Here is a 13,709-nt window from a genome sequence, read left to right on the forward strand (position 1 = left end):
TCAGGACTTATTTCCTTTAGGATAGACTGGTTGGATCTTCTTGCAGTCCAAGGGACTCTCAAGAGTCTTCTCCAACACCACAATTAGAAGCATCAATTCTTCAGCGCTCAGGCCTTCTTCACAGTCCAACTCTCACATCCATACAAGACGAACCTTTGTTGGCAAAGTAATGTCTCTGCTTTTGAATATGCTATCTAGGTTGGTCATAACTTTCCTTCCAAATGCCCTTAGGCATCTATTATATACAATGGATTAACTTAGTTCCTCTGGATCTGAAATAATATCAACTATATACTGTCTTTGAGAAAATTAAAAATACAATCACTCAACTTTCTGTGAGGCTTAATCCTCTTATGGAACTCCAGTTGAGGAAGTATGGGATAGAAAAATCCAAAAACAGATCCACGCATGTATGCACACTTACTTTTTGACAAAACTGGCATTACAGAGCCAATTTCCAATTTTACTATGCCAGTCAGCTTAGCAAATATGCTACTAAGTTATTTACTTAAATTTTCAAATTCACATAAAATTGTTCACAATATCCTATGATCTACAGTGATCTCCCATTTGTACAATCTAAAGTTATCCATTATCCCATTATCCATTCCCAGAACTGGCTATTTGTGCATTCTCTTTTACACTTTATTATTCCTGTCAGAGACTGCCAATTTTACTGGCCTTTTTAAAGGCACAATTTTTGGCTTTGTTGATTCTACTTTATGTTTACATTCTAAAATGCTCATTTCTGTTCTTATCTGTATCTGCTACATTGTTTTAAATCACTCCAGATGGGAATTTTCTCTTTGTTTTCAAATAATTCCATATGGAGTATTCTTTCCTAATAGTCTTTTTAGATTATACGCTAACCTCAAGGAAAGAGCTTTAGCTACTTATGGGGATAAATTTGTTTTTTTTTAAATCCTAGAATTTTTTATTGCGTTAAAATATACATTTAAAATATTTGCCATTTTAATCAATTTAAGTGTAAAATTCAGTGGTGTTATTACATTCATAATGCTCAGCAACTATCAACACTATTTCCAAAAATTTTCTCCCAAAAAGAAGTGCTCTTCCTATTTAAGCAATAACCCCCCATTCATCCCTTCCCCTCTAGTTTACTTTTTGTTTCTGTAAATCTGTCCCTATATATTTCATGTAAGTGGAATTATATAGTCTTTGTCCTTTTGTTTCTGGCTTACTTCACTTCAGTTCACTCAGTCATGTCAAGACTCTTTGCGACCCCATGGACTGCAGCACACCAGGCTTCCCTGTCCATCACCAACTCCCGGAACTTGCTCAAACTCATGTCCATCGAGTCAACGATGCCATCCAACAATCTCATCCTCTGCTGTCCCCTTCTCCTCCTACCTTCAATCTTTCCCAGCATCAGCGTCTTTTCAATGAGTCAGTTATTCACAGCAGATGGCCACAGTACTGGAGCTTAGGCTTCAGCATCAGTCCTTCCAATGAATATTCAGGACTTATTTCCTTTAGGATAGACTGGTTGGATCTTCTTGCAGTCCAAGGGACTCTCAAGAGTCTTCTCCAACACCACAATTCAAAAGCATCAATTCTTCGGTGCTCAGCTTTTTTTTTTGTACCTTTATGGTCCAACTCTCATATCCATACACGAATACTGGAAAAACCATAGCTTTGACTAGACGGACCATTGTCGGCAAAGTGATGTCACTGCTTTTTAATACGCTGTTTAGGTCTGTCATAGCTTTTCTTCCAAAGAGCAAGCATATTTTAATTTCATGGCTGCAATCACCATATGCAGTGATTTTGAAGCCCAAAAAATAAAGTCTGTCACTGTTTCTATTGTTTCCCCATCTATCTGCCATGAAGTGATGGGACCAGATGCCATGATCTTTGTTTTTTGAATGTTGAGTTTTAAGCCAGATTTTTCACTCTCCTCTTTTACTTTCATCAAGAGGCTCTTTAGTTCCTCTTCACTTTCTGCCATAAGGGTGGTGTCATCTGCATATTGGAGGTTATCGATATTTCTCCCAGCAATCTTGATTCCAGCTTGGGCTTCATCCAGCCTGGCATTTCGCATGATGTATTCTGCACCTACTTCACTCAGGATAATGCTTTTCAAGGTTCAACCATACTGCAGCATATATCAGAGCTTCATTCCCTTTTATAACTGAGCAATATTCTATTGTATGTATATACCACAATTCATTTATCTACTCATTGTTTGATAGACACTTAGCTGGCTTCTACCTTTTGGCTACTGTGAATAATGCTGCACAGAATATTGGCATACAAGTATCTGAGTCCCTGTTTTTTAGTTCTCTTGAGTGTATACCTAACTGTGGAATTGCTGAATCATATGGTAATTCTATGTTTAACTTTTTGAGAAATCACCACTGTTTTCCACAGTGCACCATTTAACATTCTTACTAACAGTATCTGAAGGTTCCAATTTGGCCACATCTTCACCAACACTTACTCTCCATTGGTCTTACTGCAGTTATTCAACAGGTGTTAAGATGGTATCTCTTTGTGGTTCTGATGTGCATTTGCCTAATAACTAATGTTGGGCTTCCCAGGTGGCGCTAATGGTAAAGAACCCACCTGACAATGCAGGAGACACAAGAGATGTGGGTTTGATCCCTGGGTCGGTAAGATACCCGGATAAGAAAATGGCAACCTATTCCAGCATTCTTGCCTGGAGAATTCCAAGGACAGAGGAGCCTGGCGGGCTACAGTCCATAGAGTCACAGAGTCTGACATAACTGAGCACATAGACACAATAACTAATGTTGAGTACTTTTTCATGTGCTACTGCCCACTGTATCTTCTCTAGAGAAATCTTAAAGTACTTGGCCCATTTTTAAATTGGGTTGTCTTCTGTTGCTGAATTATAGAAATCCTTTATATACTCTGGAACTTAAATCTTAACCAGAGATACAATTTACTTTTCTGGTTTGATTTTTGAATTAGGAGAAACATAGATGAGCACCTTCTGTCAGTCCTTCAGGTAGATCCCAGGTAGGTTAGAATATACAGACACAGTAAGTTGTAATATCTGCTTTTCTTCTTCCAGAACCAGTACTCGCAGTATGGGCTGCTGCCTTCAAGACTGCCTCAGAGCAGGGAGGGGATGGAGCAAGGACAAGTAAAAACATTACAAACTTTTGCTACCATTGCTAATTTTGCCTTTTTCTTGTTTCAGCATTCACTTGGTTGCTATAAAATTTTCTTGTTCAGAGTTCTTACAGAGTTGCTTCTGACAGTTTCTGCTAGTTTGACTGAAAGGGCAGGAACCTGGAGCTGCTTCTACACTATTTCCTAGATGTCACTCCAATCTTACAACTGTTAATCTGTGGCACTTTCATGATTGTATGAAACGAGATGCCAGTCCAGGTTTAATGCACGATGCTGGATGCTTTGGACTGGTGCACTGGGACGACCCAGAGGGATGGTATGGGGAGGGAGAAGGGAGGAGGGTTCAGGATGGATTTTCTTTTAAAAATTTAATAAACTAAGGAAAAAAAACAAAAACAAAAACACTTTCTAATTTCAATTTTGATTACTTCTTTCGTCTGAGGTTATTTAAAAGCATACTTCAAAATATCTAAACATACAAAGATTGTCTAGTTTCTTTCTTTTTTTGGGGGGGGGCGGTAGTTATTGTATATCTAGTTTAACTCCACTGTGGTCAGAGTACATACCTATGAATTAAATGTGTTGAAAATCTGTTGATCTGTTCTGACATAACACATGGTCTTTGTTCATAAATGGTTCAAATATGTTTATTAAAACTACAAATATAGCCAGGTTTAAATTTACAGTCTTAGTATTTTCTATTTGTCCTACCTGTTTTGTGTTCTCTCTTCTTCTTGTCTCTATGTTAGGAGTCCCCAAGACCACACCGCACCCCTGGGTCTGATCCCTCACTTGGAGGATTCACAGGACTCAGCATATAGTTAAACTCCTTGATATGATTTTATACTTATTATTTGGATATAATTTCTATTAAGTCTATGGATATGATTTATATTTATTATTTCACTGTGATAAATCATAGTGAAATACAGAGCAGAATCAGAATGGAGGAAAAGCATGTGGGCAAAGTCCGGAGGAAATAAGCTGCAAGTTTCCAAAAGTCCTCTCTCCCAGTGGAGTAAGGCTAACTAGACACACTTAATTTCCCGAGCAATGAGTTGTAACAGTATGTGAAAACTGTCTCCAGGAAATCGCACTAGAGACTCAGGGCCCACAGTTTTTATTAGGGGCTGATCATACACATATCCTCTGCCAACTAAATACCAAATTACCGACTACCAGAAGAAACAGAGTTCAGCATAAACTGTACTGTTTCTTCAAACAATTTAGGCACTCTTATCAGAGAGTGGTAGAAACCCTGAAATCCAAATTTCCAGATATCAGCCAAGGACGAAACTTGCAAAGGCAGGACTTCCTAAAGATATCAGTCTGAAGTGTGCTAGGTTATCTCCTGCCTGCACAGCTTCATCAACTGCTTTTTAACATTTTCCCTCCATTAATTTAATTATGTGTTCTTTTCCAACTTTTATTAGAGATGTTTGTTTGAAGTCTAAAAAATTTCTTCATTATTTTTTACTAAATAATAAAAGATTATTGACACTTTAACTCCATGTATGTACTTCCTACCTGACTTTTGTTATAGTTCATGTCACCCAGCTACGCTGAATGGCTGAAGGGCATGTCCCTGCTAGACAGGGCCTGACAAAATGCGGTCCACTGGAGAAGGGAATGGCAAATCACTTCAGTACTGTTGCCTTGAGAACCTCATGACCAGTATGAAAAGATAAAAAGACAAGACACTGAAAGATGAGCCCCCCCAGGTCAGTAGCTGTTCAATATACCACTGGGGAAGAGCAAAGAAACAGCTCCAGAAGGAATGAAGAGGCTGAGCCAAAGTGGCACAAATTATGCCCAGTTGTGGTTGTATCTGGTAGTGAAAGTAAAATCCAATGCTGTAAAGAACAATATTGCATAGGAACCTAGAGCGTTAGGTTCATGAATCAAGGAAAATTGGATGTAGTCAAACAGGAGATGGCAAGAGTGAACATCAACATTTTAGGAATTGGTGAACTAAAATGGTCAGGACTGGGTGAATTTAATTCAGACGACCGTTATTTTACTACTGTGAGCAAGAATCCCTTAGAAGGAGTGGAGCAGCCCTTATAATTAACAAATGAGTCCAAAATGCAGTACTTGGGTACAATCTCAAAAATGACAGACTGATCTCTGTTCATTTTCATGGCAAACCATTCAACATCACAGTTTTGCTGAAGAAAATGAAGTTGAACGATTCTATGAAGACCTACATGACCTCCTAGAACTAACACCCAAAAACGATGTTCTTTTCATCATAGGGAACTGGAATGCAAAAGGAGGAAGTGAAGAGATACCTTCACTTCACTTGGAATAACAGCCAAGTTTGGCCTTACAGTACAAAATGAAGCAGGGGAAAGGTTAACAGAGCTTTGCCAAGAAAATGCACTGGTCATAGCAAACACCCTCTTCCAACAACACAAGCGACGACTTTACACGTGGACATCATCAGGTGGTCAGTACTGAAATCAGACTGATGATATTCTTTGCAGCTGAAGATGCAGAAGCTCTATACAGTTAGCAAAAGCAAGACCTGGAACTGACTGTGGCTTACTGCCAACATCCACTGGATCATAGAAAAACCAGGAGAATTCCAGAAAAACACCTATTTCTGCTTCATTGACTACCTTAAAGCCTTTGTGTGGATCACAACAAACTGTGGAAAATTCTTAAAAAGATGGGAATACCAAACCACCTTACCTGCCTCCTGCAAAACTTGTATTCAGGTCAAGAAGCAAAAGTTAGAACTGGACATAGTACAACACACCAGCTCAAAATTGTGAAAGGAGTACATCAAGATTGTATATTGTCACCCTGCTTATTTAACTGATGTGCAGAGTACATCATGGGAAATGCCAGGCTGAAATCAGGATTGCTGGGAGAAATATCAATGACTTCAGATATGCAGATGACACCACCCTTATGGCAGAAAGTGAAGAGGAACTAAAGAGCCTCTTGATGAAGGTGAAAGAGGACAGTGAAAAAGCTGGCTTAAAACTCAACATTCAAAAAACCAAGATCATGGCACCTGGTCTCATCACTTCATAGCAAAAAGATGGGGAAACAATGGAAACAGTGACAGATTTTATTTTCTAGGGCTCCAAAATCACGGCAGATGGTGACTGCAGCCATGAAATTAAAAGATGTTTGCTCCTTGGAAGAAAAGCTATGAAAAAGCTAGACAGTATATTAAAAGGCAGTGACATCACTTTGCCAACAAAGGTCCATCTAATCAAAGGTATGGTTTTTCCAATAGTCATGTAAGGATGTGAGAGTTGGACCATAAAGAAAGCTGAACGCCAAAGAATTGATGCTTGAACTGTGGTGTTGGAGAAGACTCTTGAGAGTCCCTTGGAATGCAAGGAGATCAAACTAGTCAATCCTAAAAGAAATCAATCCTGAATATTCACTGGAAGGACTGATGCTGAAGCTGAAGCTCTGATACTCTGGCCACCTGGTGTGAAGACCCGACTCATTAGAAAAGACCTGACACTGGGAAAGATTAAAGGCAGGAGGAGAAGGGGATGACAGAGGATGAGGTGGTTGGATGGCACCACTGACTGAATGGACAAGAATTTGAGCAAGCTCCAGGAAATGGTGAAGGACAGGGAAGCTTGGCTTGCTGCAGTGCATGGGGCTGCAAAGAGTTGGATGTGACTGAGTGATTGAACAATGAGTTCTTTGCAGTTGAAGATGGAGAAGCTCTATACAGCCAGCAAAAACAAGACCTGGAGCTGACTGTGGCTTAGATCATCAGCTCCATTTTGCAAAATTCAGGCTCAAACAGAAGAACGCAGCAAAAACCACTAGGCCATTCAGGTATGACCTAAATCAAATCCCTTATGATTATACAATGGAGGTGACAAATAGATTCAAAGGACTAGATCAGGTAGACAGTGTGCCTGAAGAACTATGGATGGAGGTTCATAACATTGTACAGGAGGTGGTGATCAAAACCATCTCCAAGAAAAAGAAATGCAAGAAGGCAAAGTGATTGTCAGAGGAGGCCTCACAAATAGCTGAGAAAAGAAGAGAAACAAAAGGCAAAGGATAAAGGGAAAGATATTCCCAAGTGAATGCAGAGTTCCAGAGAATAGCAAGGAGAGATAAGAAAGCCTTCTTCAGCGATCAATGCAAAGAAGTAGAGAAAAACAACAGAATGGGAAAGACTAGAGATCTTTTTAAGAAAACTGGAACTACCAAGGGAACATTTCATGCAAAGACAGGCACAATAAAGGACAAAACCAGCAAGGACCTAGTAGAAGCAGAAGATATTAAGAACAGGTGGCAAGAATACACAGAAGAACTGTACAAAAAAGCTCTTAATGACCAGGTAACCACCATGGGGTGATCATTCATCTAGAGCCAGACATCCTGGAGTGTGAAGTCAAGTGGGCCTTAGGAAGCATCACTATGAACAAAGCTAGTGAAGGTGATGGAATTCCAGTTGAGCTATTTCAAATCCTAAAAGATGATGCTGTGAAAGTGCTGCACTCAATATGTCAGCAAATTAGGAAAACTCAGCAGTGGCCACAGGACTGGAAAAGGTCAGTTTTCATTCCAATCCCAAAGAAAGGCAAATCCAAAGAATGTTCAAATTACTACACAACTGTACTCATTTCACATGCCAGCAAAATAATACTCAAAATCCTTCAAGCTAGGCTTCAGCAGTATGTGAACCAAGAACTTCCACATGCACAAGCTGGTTTTAGAAAAGGCAGAGGAACCAGAAATCAAATGACCAAAATATGATGGATAACAGAAAAAAAACAAGGGAATTCCAAAAAAAATCTACTTCTGCTTCATTGACTACACTAAAGCCTTTGACTGTGTGGATCACAACAGACTGTGGGATACTCTTGAAGAGACTGGAATACCAGATCACATTACCTGCTTCCTGAGAAACCTGTATCAGGACAAGAAGCAACAGACAGAACTGGACATGGAACAACGGACTGGTTCCAAATTGGGAAAGGAGTACGTCGGCTGTATATTGTCACCCTGCTTAACTTATATGCAGACTACATTGTAACTAAATGTTGGACTGGAAGACTCACAAGCTGGAATCAAGATTGCCAGGAGAAATACCAACAATCTCAGGTATGTAGATTATACCACTTTATGGCAGAAAGTAGAGAGTAACTAAAGAGCCTCTTGTTGAAGGTGAAAGAGGAGAGTGAAAAAGCTGGCTTAAAACTCAACAATCAAAAAACTAAGATCACAGCATCTTATACCATCACATCATGGCAAATAGATGGGGAAAAAAATGGAACAGTGACAGACTTTATTTTGGGGGGCTCCAAAATCAATGTGGATGGAGACTGAAAACACGAAGAGTCTTGCTCTTGGGAGAAAATCTATGACAAACCTTGACAGTGTACTAAAAAGCACAGACATCAATCACTTTGCCAACAGAGGTCCATATAGGCAAAGCTTTGTTTTTTCCAGTAGTCATGTACCGATGTGAGAGCTGGACCATAAAGCTGGCTGAGCACCAAAGAATTGATGCTTTCAAACTATGGTGCTAGAGAAGACTCTTGAGAGTCCCTTGGACAGCAAGGATATTCACTGTGTCTGCAGTTCAGAGTAGACACAACAGTGAATGACCAACAGCAACGTTTTTAACTCTTCATATATTTTAAATTCCAAATCCAATTATTCCAATAAATGATTAACACATTCAAATTTCACCTGGAGTTACTACACATTTGCCTCCCAGAGGTTCTGAAATTAATGTTGAGACTATTCTTCTACTTCCAGAACAACTACTAGTATTTCCTTTAATGCAGGGTTATCAGTAATCAAGTCTCTGCTTTGTTTGACTAAAAATGTTATTTTTAAAATCCATCTCATCTTTGTTTATTATAATTAACATCTTGATTATCAGTCTGGACTATAATCATACTGGCATTGGCAAGGAATTGGCTGTACATTTAACAAGGAAAGGCTGTCTCTGACTCTTCTTTGAGCTAGTTTTTGCTGAACTAATACAAGTTATAAATAAGGTACTTGTTTTTGTTTTCATGAAGCTATAGGTTAACTATATAATCTATAGTTACCCATTATTTAATAACTATAAATTTCAGTCATAATTATACAATTAATTCTAATAACTAAACAATTGTTACTAATTGTAATTATTGACTAACGGTGTAATTAAAAAGGGATTTTTAAAACTAGACAGTTTCTCAATTCTAGTTACAAGCTGTGAAAAAATTAAACTTATAAATATCTTTTTGAATTAAACAAAATCATGTGTTCAAAATAAAAGTCTCATGACTTCTGAACTTGAACTTTTCAAAATAAATTTCAATGATTCTTAAAAATTTGCCCTGGGTTTTAAAAATTAAGTGAAAAGAGCCTAATCATGATTGAGATGATTTTCAATTATTTCAGCTACGTTTCAAGGACTAAAGCAAACACTCCTTGAATTTAGACCTGCCAATCTGCACAGGAGTACACTGATCGGAAAATGGCCCACTCTCTGTGTCAGTCACTATTTTACCATGCTGAGAAGACATATACTCTATTTGAAAGAATACTCAACAAATGACTTTTGTCTTACATTTTAAGAAAATTTCCACAATATATAGAATTCTAAATGGGCTCTTATTTTCTTTCGGCCCTTTAAATCCACTGTCTTTCATCTTCTAACATTGCTGCTCAAAGTTCAGTCAGACTTCTTACTATTGTTCCTTTGACGGCAACAGTCTTTTTTGTGTGGTTACTTTTCTACATTTTTATGATTTTTCTCCATTGTTAGATTTTGAAAGTTTGACTAGAACAAGCATAAATATGTTTTTAATTATTTATTATGTCTTAACCTGTGACTTTATGTCTTTTACTATTTTTGGAAATTCGCAGCCTATATCTCTTTGAATATTGCATTTCTGCATCATCCTCATTCATTTCTACTACCAGAACTAAAATTATACATCTGGTAGAACTTGCCAGCACAGCCCTTATCCCTTTTAAGCTTTCTTTTGTATTCTTCTATCCTTTTGTTTCTCTATGCTTATTCTGGATATGTTCAACTGATCTGCTCACATAGTATCTCTTCATCTGTATCTATCCAGTAAAATCTAATTAGCTTCTGGATTATTAAAGTAAAACATACACTAAAGTAGAAAATTCTCAAGCACGTATCACGTAAAATGACGTTGACCACCTTGCTATATGCTTACTGGTCAAGCTCACCTTCACTTAACTTTTAGCCATACTTGTGCCACCTGCAAAAACTTCCAGAAGAAATGTAGCTACAAATGCCAGGCTCACTGTTCTGGTTTCCTTCCTCTCCCGTGTCTTATTGTTATACCTTCTCCAGATAGTCTGTTCTCAGAAGGAGCATCTATCTGAATCAAGTAGTTTGCAACTACTACAAAGCTCCTGCATTTAATTCTTATTATCAATGAGTTAAAGCCATGAAATAACGGAACATTTACTTCATCTTCAGATAACATAAAAGTATCATAATAACTAACAATGATTGGAGAATTAGGATCAAAAAAGACAGCTTGAGACTAGAACACTATGAAGACACTGGCAGTCATTTTAAATTTTTTTTTTTTTTAGAATAGTAATTTCTAGAGAATTTGATAGAAGTTGTGGACACAGAAAAATACACATGGGTGTATTTTCCAAATATATTTACATGTAATTTAAAGAAGCTCAAAACCTCTGAAGCTCATCCATGAGTCATATAGTATTCTACAGAAGCCTTGTTCAGTCAAGACAAAATGTAACTACTATCAAAGTAAATTCCAAATATATTCAACTATGTAAGTACAGCATGGGCATTTAGTTAGCCTCAGTTTTAATCAATAGTGTGATAGGCTGCCACTGAAAAGTAATCTTAGGCAACATTAAGGAACATATTCCAGAACAATGTGGTTAACAGTCTCACTATTAGGGGTACTGAACAACACCCTAGAGTATTACACAGAATTGTGGGAGCAGTATTTTGATCGTGTGTGCTCAGGTGCATCTGACTCTTTGTGCCCCTATGGTCTGGCAGGCATCTCTGTCCATGGGATTTTCTAGGCAAGAATACCGGAATGGGTTGCCATGTTCTCCTTCAGTGGATCTTCCTGACGCAGGGATCGAACCCGTGTCTCCTGCATTGGCAGGTGGATTCTTTACTGCTGAGCTATCAGGAAAGCCCCCAATATTTTGTTAAGGAACATTAAAAGTCTAAGTCACATCTACAGAAGATAATCAGGATGGGGAAGAAGCTTGAAGTCATGTTATCTAAGGAACAGATGAAAGAATGAAGGATATTTAACTTATAGAAGGAAATGTTTAGTGAATTCATAAATATCTAAGTGAAAGTGAAGTGAAAGTGAAAGTCCCTCAGTCGTGCCTGACTCTTGGCGACCCCATGGACTATACAGTTCAAGGAATTCTCCAGGCCAGAATACTGGAGTGGGTAGCTGGTCCCTTCTCCAGGGAATCTTTCCAACCCAGGGATCAAACATAGGTCTCCTGCTTGGCAGGCAGATTCTTTACCACTGAACCACCAGGGAATAGGAAAGGATGTCCTAAAGAACTCTATTTCTTTTTCAGTCAGATAACAGAACTAAGACAACTACCGGGAAATTAACTTTGAAAAAACAGAGGAAAAAGGAGTATTCAAAGAGCTGAATGAAAAAGAAAGTTTCTATTATAGTCACTAGACATGCTGAACCACAGATGACCAGCCATCTTCCAGAAATACTGTAGGAAATTTATGTAGGGACATAAAACTAAATTAGGCATCACCTAAGATTTCTCTTAAGAGTTAGATTCACGAGTCTATTTTTTTTTTAAAGAGGTCATTTAAAAAATTATCTTTAGAGAAAAGAGAAGAGGGAATTGATATTAATTTTCACCTCAAATATTATCACTTTATTTCTATGAATATGGCCTCTTTTCTCAAATGAATATATATATGTGTATACACACACACACACACACACACGTATATGTAGGATTTAAAGCAGTAAGTATTTCCAGTCAAAATATTAACTAAATACAATGACATAAAGAAAGAAATTTCACTCTTAGGTGATAAGCATTACATAAAACTTAAAGATAAAGACAAAATAAATAAAGGTTTTGGAAGTCAAGATACCTGTTTTCTCTTACTTGTTGCCTCAACTTTTCATCCTTTAGACTTTCACGTTTTAGTTTTGCCAGTTCCGTAGCCAATTTTTCTTCTTGTGCAAGCTGGAGCTCCCTCAATCTTTTGTTTTCTTCTGCCTAAACAAAAAAACAAAACTTTAGTCATCTGTCCTCCAAAATCAGATATTTTTTCATAAAGGCTGAATTTGTTTTATAGTAGAAAACTACAAGTGCCTTCTGAAGAGTCAACTATTCACATTTTATTTTAAAATACAAAACATTATTTCCATAAATAATTTTTCTGAACATTTTGTCATGGAAAATTCCAAACACCAAACACGAAAAGAAGACTATTAAAACACGCCCTCAGGAAGCCATCACTCATCTTCAACAATTATCAATATTTTCCCAATCTTGTTTCCCTACTCTTCTACTCCACTCCTACTTTTTTCTGCATTTTTTTATTTTGGCCAGAGTATTCAAAAACAAATTCTAGATATATCATTGCTTTGTAAATAGTTCAATATTGATCTTTGACAAGAATTTCTTCTTACATAAACATACCATTAACAAACTGAAATAAATTAACAATAATTCTTTCAGATCAGATCAGATCAGTCGCTCAGTCGTGTCCAACTCTTTGCGACCCCATGAATCGCAGCACGCCAGGCCTCCCTGTCCATCACCAACTCCTGGAGTTCACTCAGACTCACGTCCATCGAGTCAGTGATGCCATCCAGCCATCTCATCCTCTGTCGTCCCCTTCTCCTCTTGCCCCCAGTCCCTCCCAGCATCAGAGTCTTTTCCAATGAGTCAACTCTTCCAATGAGGTGGCCAAAGTACTGGAGTTTCAGCTTTAGCATCATTCCTTCCAAAGAAATCCCAGGGCTGATCTCCTTCAGAATGGACAGGTTGGATCTCCTTGCAGTCCAAGGGACTCTCAAGAGTCTTCTCCAACACCACAGTTCAAAAGCATCCATTCTTCGGCGTTCAGCCTTCCTCACAGTCCAACTCTCACATCCATACATGACCACTGGAAAAACCATAGCCTTGACTAGACAAACCTTTGTTGGCAAAAGTAATGTCTCTGCTTTTGAATATGCTATCTAGGTTGGTCATAACTTTCCTTCCAAGGAGTAAGCATCCTTTAATTTCATGGCTGCAGTCACCATCTGCAGTGATTTTGGAGCCCAGAAAAATAAAATCTGACACTGTTTCCACTGTTTCCCCATCTATTTCCCATGAAGTGATGGGACAAGATGCCATGATCTTCATTTTCTGAATGTTGAGCTTTAAGCCAACTTTTTCACTCTCCACTTTCACCTTCATCAAGAGGCTTTTTAGTTCCTCTTCACTTTCTGCCATAAGGGTGGTGTCATCTGCATATCTGAGGTTATTGATATTTCTCCCAGCAATCTTGATTCCAGCTTGTGTTTCTTCCAGTCCAGCGTTTCTCATGATGTACTCTGCACAGAAGTTAAATAAACAGGGTGACA

General features: G+C 38.1%; 1 protein-coding gene across 1 annotated transcript in view; it reads right to left on the reverse strand.

The window, feature by feature from the left end:
- MNS1 (meiosis-specific nuclear structural 1) overlaps positions 1-13,709 on the reverse strand; it is an 86,088-nt gene that overhangs the window by 48,480 nt on the left and 23,899 nt on the right. Inside the window, exon 3 of the mRNA XM_010836789.1 lies at positions 12,224-12,351. Coding sequence (XP_010835091.1) covers positions 12,224-12,351 — 128 coding nt within the window. The remainder of the gene's footprint in view (positions 1-12,223; positions 12,352-13,709) is intronic.

This window comes from Bison bison, unplaced genomic scaffold (genome assembly GCF_000754665.1).
Source record: "Bison bison bison isolate TAMUID 2011002044 unplaced genomic scaffold, Bison_UMD1.0 scf7180017864066, whole genome shotgun sequence".
In the NCBI taxonomy this organism is placed as follows: domain Eukaryota; kingdom Metazoa; phylum Chordata; class Mammalia; order Artiodactyla; family Bovidae; genus Bison; species Bison bison.